This window comes from Liolophura sinensis, chromosome 6 (assembly GCF_032854445.1).
Source record: "Liolophura sinensis isolate JHLJ2023 chromosome 6, CUHK_Ljap_v2, whole genome shotgun sequence".
Taxonomy (NCBI): domain Eukaryota; kingdom Metazoa; phylum Mollusca; class Polyplacophora; order Chitonida; family Chitonidae; genus Liolophura; species Liolophura sinensis.
In genome coordinates, this window is record NC_088300.1 from 62,321,544 (window position 1) to 62,329,662 (window position 8,119).

Below are 8,119 nucleotides of genomic sequence, written 5' to 3' on the forward strand. Positions count from 1 at the left end.
TGTCATCATTATCATTGCATTGTATATGTTAACACTATCTTTCTTAATGAATTTTTTGTATGTTAAGAAAATTCGATTAAAGTTTTAGAACCCTGAACCACAAGTGGTTTTTTTTTTTTGATTTCATTTTTTTTTCACACAAATCAAAAGGCTTCTGACTGAATATTTAACTATTGACAAGCATGATTAATATTTTACGCCATACTCAAGGAATATTCACTTATATAACGATAAGCATTTTCATGGGAGGAAACCATCCACAGGTTGCTGAAAGGCCTTTTAACTATTGATTATGTGTCCATTGTTGATTGATGCTGGGATGACAGACTGTAGATACATGTGTTATCTCTCTCTGAAAGAAATTAAATTCACTGAACAAGTGTCACTCTGTTGCCATTGTGATGGAAAGTCAACTTGTAAACTGAGCACACATGAAGTGGTTAAGAGCACAACATTCAATACCAGAATAAGATGCTTACTATTATCCAGTCAGGGGGGCAAGGTGGTTAACACACCAATGCAGTGCAATGACCCAGGAGCCTCTCAACCAATGTGGTCGCTGTGAGTTCGTCCAGCTTATGCTGGCTTCCCCTCAAAGCCGTACGTGGAAGATCTGGCAGCAACCTGTAGATGGCCGTGGGTTTCGCCCGTGTTTGCCCGGTTTCCTCCCACAATAATGCTGAACGCAATCGTATAAGTGAAATATTTTTGAGTACAACATAAAACATCAATCAAAAAAAATAAATGCAAAATCACATGCCGTGGTTAAGAAGCACAGCATTCAATATCAGAATAAGATGCTTTCTATAATCCAGCTGTTGTAGAGAGTTGTGATGGTAGTGTACAAGTCAGCATGGTAAACCAAGCACTACTCATCAAGTGAGGTCTATGTACATTTACAAAAATCCAAATCAGCATTACAGAAAGTGTCATGAGTTCATGCAGGTTCCGATTAGATAGGGTGGGGGATTTTGCACACTAACACAACAACTGTGTAATTTTAAGATAGCTGCTGAACGCGGTGAGGGTCTGTCAGATCCAACAGATTCGTTCCTGAAGATGGCTACATATTTATGCCGAATATACATGTAGTATACCAAATATTGACTTCAACATGCTGAATGTGCGTTTTGTTTCAACAGAATTAACTATGCGAGATGTAGGCCTATATTCGATCCAGCAAACTGCCATAAAAGTATGTGATGTTTAAAGTTTATGACAGCAATAACCTTGTCTCGTCCAAACCCTGCATGAAGTGCCAATATGGTTTATTTTGTTCCTTCGTGAAAGGGTGAATACCAGGAAATGAATGAGCACATGCTGTACACCTGGGTCTGGAGGGCTCTTTTAAAATAGTAAGCTACAATGACTTGTTTTCAGAACGGTCCGTCAGAGCTTGCAGTGTATCCTACAAAACAATCAAGATAGGACTTGACAAAAATATGACGTAGGGGAGATCAGTGACAATCCTTGTGCATAATTTGCTGTCGAATTACACCCACCCATAAAACAACGAACCACCGCGTGAACAACATCACTTTGACGAGAAGATGTTTGTGAATTGGACCCACCTGGAATCAGGGGACGTAATTTGTGCGACAAACAGTGGTTACCCCCCACCCCCGCCTGGTCTACAGCAACGTGACGTCACGACATAAACAGGCGCTTGTCGATTTCGTGGGCCTGGAAAATGCCAATTTTACCTGATTTTATCTCAAGAAATTTCCTGTGATAATGTCTGATTCGGAAGAGGAATCGCCCGAAAAAACAACTGAAGATTGTAATATTGGGCGACGGAGCTTCAGGAAAGGTAAAAAAAGTGTTTAAATTGATCTGGACAGCGGCTTCTCGTCGCTGTTCATTCTGTAACTTACTGTAGCAACAAGAACAACAACAACACGTTGTTATCATTGACATTCGAGTTGTCTGTGTCCGATAAATTAATGATAGACTGTGTCTCGTATAATTTTGCATTCAAACTCGTCAGAACAAACTTAATCATTAGCAGCTATATACAGTTGCACTGTGCTGTTCGAGATTCTAACACTGACACTTAATTGACACAATGAAACTGGAAAAGACATTCATTTATCTGACATCGAACTCTCACAAATGTTTCCATGAAACGAATGATATAAATGTCGTGGGTCAGCAAGCCGTTAGCCACTTGTAATTTAACAGAATAATGTTATAATGTTGGTGTCCTGTTTGAACTTTGTGTATTGCTTTGTTTACAGACGTCTATTTCTACAAGATATGCACAGGAACAGTTTGGGAAAACAGTATAAACAAACTGTAGGCCTAGACTTTTTTCTGAAGAGGATAGTATTACCAGGTAATACATGTACCAGGGAAGTATTTATGTATGATGACTATTAGTAAGGTGTTTAATTCTATCCCTTTCATTGATTAGATGTGTTTGATAGACTTAACGTTATTTGATTGTAAGGTATTTGTTTTAATTATGTTGTTAATTATGTAAAATTGTTTATTTGATTTAGGAATTTCTCTCATGTTTTTTCCTTTATTTATTTATTTATTTATTTTTTTGTGTGTGTGGTGAGACAAACAATGTTTTTATTAACTTTTAATTTATAAATTATAAAATAATTAATAATGAATTATAAAATATTTATGATTACATTATACATGTGTGTTCATATTTTCTTTTATGTAATAAAAAGATGCAGAATTCTGTTTATCTTGGGACATATGAAAAGCTGGTCTCAGTACAGATACTTGGTGAAGTGCTGTGGTTTCGTCATGGTTGCCAAGTTTACTGCATTCATAAACATAACTCTTCATATGAGTGAATTTTTCTTGAGTGAAATGTTAATCTTTAGTAAGACAAATGTTAAATAAAGTAAGCAGTAATGGTTGTCCCATGTACATGTACAGCGGTAATGGCTGTCCCATATACATTTACAGTCAGTTATAAAATAAAAAAAAATTGGAAGTCCTGGATGTAGCTAATCAGTTACCCCCTACACCTCATGCCCTGCTTGTTTGGCATTATTTGACAGGGAACATTCACTGTGCGCTGCAAGTATGGGACATTGGAGGGACAGGACCCTGGGGGGCAAGATGGTAGAGAACTACATCTATGGAGCTCATGTGAGTACATGTAGAACTGTGAACATTCAGTGTTGACTTCTTCCATGTTCAAAAGATGGTTAAGCTATACACATCAGATCTGACCTTGACCCTTGAGGTGTAGTTTTATGTGAAGGGGCTGTAAAATATCAAGCAATTGGTGATGGTTATTAACTTCAGCCACTCAGAAATAAATTGATATCAGGATTGTTTTGCCTATTTTATGCACTCATCATGACTGACAGCTCATATTATGATATGGCATTGTCTGTATGCCCATCCGTCCATCCATCACTAAACTTTTGGCGTTAAGCTCCTATGACTATCAACTTCAATTAGAGCTTTTAATCTTCCATTCTTGGAGCTGTTTTTCAAAAGTGTCTTAAATTTACGACAACACAGGGTATTTACAATAAACTGACTTTTTTCCTATGTTTGTTTCTCAAAGTACATCTTAACTCTTGGGGGCAATGCGGTCGCTGTGAAGTGTAAGTCCAGCTTATGCTGGCTTCCACTCCAGCCGTATGTGGGAAGGTCTGCCAGCAACCCTGCTGATGGTCGTGCCCCTGGGTTGTACCCAGTTTTCTCACACCATGATACTGGTCGCCCTCGTATGTGTGAAATATTCTTGGCACGGCATAAAACAGCAATCAGATAAATGTAACTAAATAAATAAATAAATCTCTCAGGAGTACTTAACTTTTAAGATGTATCATTGGCCTAATTTTGCACAAAAACAGGAAGTTTTCAAGGAAGAAAGATTGAAAAAGGTACATGTGCTGACATAGAGCTGGCAACAACATAAGTGTTGTTGAAAGGCTGTTATGTTGTTGCATTTTTTCTGGCAGGTTACTGAAAAGTGCATAATATTTTTGCAGGATGCTTATCGCAGTGTCTGTTGGCCACATTTGTGGTCTTATTCACCACTTCTATAGTAGCCACAAAATCTTATCACCAGTTGGCAGGCGTAGATTTAGTTTTGAGGCACTATGACATTTTAAATTTTGTGACTTAATATAGGCCTTAGTCTAAGTTCGTCTTAAGTCCCCTTTGAGAAACAGCCTCTGATATACCTACCAATGGCACAGCAGTCTATTGAAAATGTATCTTGTCCTGAAGTTCCAAAGCTATTATTTTCAACAGGTTCCATTTACATTACTTAAAGCACTGCAAGATTCAATTTTTATCACATTTGAACGTTTCCACTTTCTTTCCTTGTCAGGGAATTTTGTTGGTGTATGACATTACAAATTATTCAAGTTTTGAAAACCTGGAGGACTGGTATGCCACAATAAAAAAAAACCTTTGAGAAGGAAGAAAAGCTGCCTCATTTAGCCCTGGTGGGAAATAAATGTAAGTGTGTACATGTATGTGTCAGTTTAACCACTCGATTTTAGAATTTTTTTGACTTTCTCAATTTTGCTTTCCAAAATAAATCTTTCTGCTGCTTCTCAATCCACTACATGACTATTGACAGTTGCCAGCAACCTGAGGATGGTCATGGGTGAGCCCGATTTCCTCCTACCATAATGCTGGCCGTCTTAGTATAAGTGAAGTGTTAATAAATAGATACTATTGGCCATTTAATGTTAAAAAAAGTCTGTGAAATGTTTGAAGATTTGACTTGATTTATAGGATATTCTCAATGGTGTGTTTGTATTTCAGGTGACTTGGAACATATGAGAACTGTCAAATTAGACAAACATCAGAGATTTGCTCAGGAGCATAGCATGTCCAGTCATTTTGTATCAGCCAAGACTGGTGACTCTGTGAGTTTCAGTGTTTCTTCTCAGTTATCAAAGTTATAACCAATGCCAAAGAGGATTTTGCTGTCTTCGTATATCATAAAGCACTGAAACAGAATTTTTTGGTGTTTAAATATCCTATACCAGAGATTTTTGGTGAAAGTCTATCAGCACAAATTCAATCAAATTTCTGCTGTCATTTAAGAATAACCCAAATAATTACCTTTCACAGAATATCAGCCTAGTCTGTGCATGCATTATCGTTTAAAATAGGTTATAAATTTCCCCAAATTTATAAAGCTGGTCATGTTATAATTGTTTTTCAAAGTTTGTAATAATTTTAACACTATAAATAGTACAGGGTCAAGTGATGTTGATTAATTCTTGGTCCATTTAATTACAGAAAATTTGATTTGATTTGCATACATGGATTTTTTGTCCAAAGTATCCGGTATATCCTCTTCAATTTTTTGGTTGTGTTTATGAGATGTACTTTTTTAAGGGATTAAAACTAGAAGGTGTTCTTATTAGTTTGAGTTTTGATGGTAAATACTTGTATATTCCTCTTTAGCAGGTAGTTGGGTTATTTTACTATTTGTCAGGGCCTTCTCTGGCTCAGGGATTCAAGTCATTGCCCTCACTGAAGGTAGCAAGTCTTTTACCAGTGTGAATTTCCAGCTCCCAATGGAGTAGCTGGGACAATACATCAAGAGGTTGATCAGGCTCTTGTAGAGAGCAATGATTGCTACTTGACTTTGTTTGGTTTCCATCACAGGTAAACTGGACCAAAGTATATTAGCATAGCAGCGCTATGACTCATGAACCTCTCAGCAATGTGATCGCTGTGAGTTCAAGTCTAGCTCATGCTGTCTTTCTTTCTGGTCATTTGTGGGAAGGTCTAAAAGCAACCTGTGGGTGGTTGTGTATTCCCTCTACCATACTGCTGGCTGCTGTTGTACGAGTGAAACATTCTTGAGTGTGGAGTAAGACGCAGATAGAATAAGTAAAATAAATAAATAAAACCCGATCAGATAAATCTGTGTCCTATTTTCTTCTTTTTTATTATTATTATTATTTCTTCTTAGGTTTCACTGTGTTTCCAAAAAGTGTCAGCAGACATTGTGGGCGTACGACTAACTAAACCTGAACTCGAGCAGCAGCACAAGATAGTGAAGGCTGATATAGTACAGTATAACAACACAGAACCTGTACCGCGACCTTCCCTTCCCCAGACTAAAAGTACTCTGTGTGCCTTACAGTGACTGAGGCCTCCTTCGACGGCAACCTGACAGACAAGTAATCTGCAGTGGCTTACCATTCACTGCTCACTCCCCAGAGTGCACCCCCAGTGCCTCCGTGCCATCACAACTCACTGGGGTAGCTCACACCTACCAATACATGTGATACGTGTATGGGTGACAAAATACATATACCTCTATGAAGGGAGGAATACTGGACCTTTGTGTTTTACTGTGTTGATATCTCACAGATTGTAAACTGCATAAGAACGAAGGATTCAGAACTGATGTCTTTGTAATTCACCAGTACCATACATACATGCATATCACAAATACTTTCATATCTGTTAGTTAGGTTCTGAAGTGCACCTGTAGCCAGTATTCTGGGTGCACGTGTCATTGTTCTGTTATGGAATGGATGGAGAGATGGGCTGGTCATCTCGGTGAGATTACTTCTTAGTTGACAGAATCTATATTTTCCAGTGTCTAACTCCGATGTGCTGTTTTCACAAGGTTTGTGTTGATTGTTTAAAAGTCTCACTAGATGCATGAAAAAATAACCCAGATTTATTATTAAGTTTGTAAACGTTATCTTTATATGTAGTACATGTATTTTAAAATTTTTATAGTATATATTTTGAAATGTAATAAATCAGTGAATTCTCTGAATTCCGTCCAAAAACTTTTCATCGGTCCCAAATGTGAAAGCATACTTCAAAATTGAGATTGATTCGTTACAAAGCAAGGTGACCAGTTTATAACAATGCATGCTCATTTCAAAAATATATCTCTGGATCAAGGACCAGAAGATCACCATACTAAACAGGAAATATAATGCCTTCCTGCTATAGAGGTGTTTGTCAAGGGCTTAAAATGCATTACTACTGAGTAACAACTGGGTTGTTCCAGACCCTGAGCAATTCATTTTATCCTCCGCATAAATGCCCTTGTTTGAATGTCTTTCATTGTTTATTTTTGTGTGTAAATTGGCTAGGAGAATGAAATTATAAAATAAATAACTCTTGTCTGCTTAAACAGCTACTTCAGTTCTGAAGCCTTACAGCAGTTCATGTTTTTGCTGATAAATGATAAGGATGATCTTGATTATTTTCCTAAATTACAATCTATCAGTTGGGCATTAATACCCAAAATTTTACAGTTGCTTCCACTTCTGACTGGATTCACATGTGGCTTATTTATAGTCATAAATGATCCCACAGCCTCCAGTGCTTGGGAGGCTTTGTTTTTTCTTTGTATGATATGTATCATATCTGTGTGATTAAATGTTGTTACATGTCATTAACCTCTTTGACACATGTTGAGACTTGTTTCATATACATGTAATTCTAAAAAAACTGGTCTAGTTCCTCTCGAGTGACAGCTTAACTAAGATAAATGTTTGTTTTAGTTCGATGCACCTCAGTTCATGCACTGTGTGCATCTACTTATGCAGCGTTTTTACTCTCAATCTACAATAATTAATATCAGTATTGTTGACTGCAGCATGTCCTTCAAGAGTCCTACCAAGTTAGTATACATTAAAGGTTAACCACAATGGACAAATTTTGCCACATACAAGTGAAGGACTATTCTGTCGTTCCCGAGGGACACACCCTCAGCAGTTGATACCTATGTTAATGAGAAATTTACCCTGGAGAATGCCACCTGTAATCCGTGTTGTAAGTCAAAGGTGTGCATAAATGGGTAAACATTTCCCAAGGTCAGTCTCACCTTACTGTACGTGTTGTATTCCAACAGGTGTGTTCTCAGATTGTGACTTGTGTGTACATATCACAGGTGATGCAAAGTGTCATCAATTTAAAAATAAGTCCATATTTTGTAAATATTGTATATTTGTATGTGTGAATATATGAATTCCAACAGATGTCAGTGTTTGTTCTTATGTACTGATACACAAACACCACTGAATAGTCACAACAAAAATAGCATTTTTATAGGAAAATAAGTGCTATCAAGTATAAGATCTTTTGGCATCAACCTGGCTTCCTCTCCGGCTGTATGTGAGAAGGTCTGACAGCAACT

The 8,119-nt window shown here is 37.3% G+C and overlaps 2 protein-coding genes across 2 annotated transcripts in view; both read left to right on the top strand.

The window, feature by feature from the left end:
- LOC135467419 (phosphatidylinositol-glycan biosynthesis class W protein-like) overlaps positions 1 to 1,148 on the top strand; it is an 8,909-nt gene extending 7,761 nt beyond the window's left edge. The window contains exon 9 of the mRNA XM_064745192.1: positions 1,143 to 1,148. Coding sequence (XP_064601262.1) covers positions 1,143 to 1,148 — 6 coding nt within the window. The remainder of the gene's footprint in view (positions 1 to 1,142) is intronic.
- A 586-nt stretch (positions 1,149 to 1,734) lies between these two features.
- On the top strand, positions 1,735 to 7,954 carry LOC135468102 (ras-related protein Rab-28-like). The gene is given in 10 exon segments (XM_064746165.1): positions 1,735 to 1,764; positions 1,766 to 1,810; positions 2,238 to 2,273; positions 2,275 to 2,335; positions 3,024 to 3,064; positions 3,067 to 3,114; positions 4,316 to 4,387; positions 4,389 to 4,446; positions 4,759 to 4,862; positions 5,924 to 7,954. Coding segments are annotated over 10 exon segments (672 nt in total). The 3' UTR covers positions 6,101 to 7,954.
- The last annotated feature ends 165 nt before the right edge of the window (positions 7,955 to 8,119 follow it).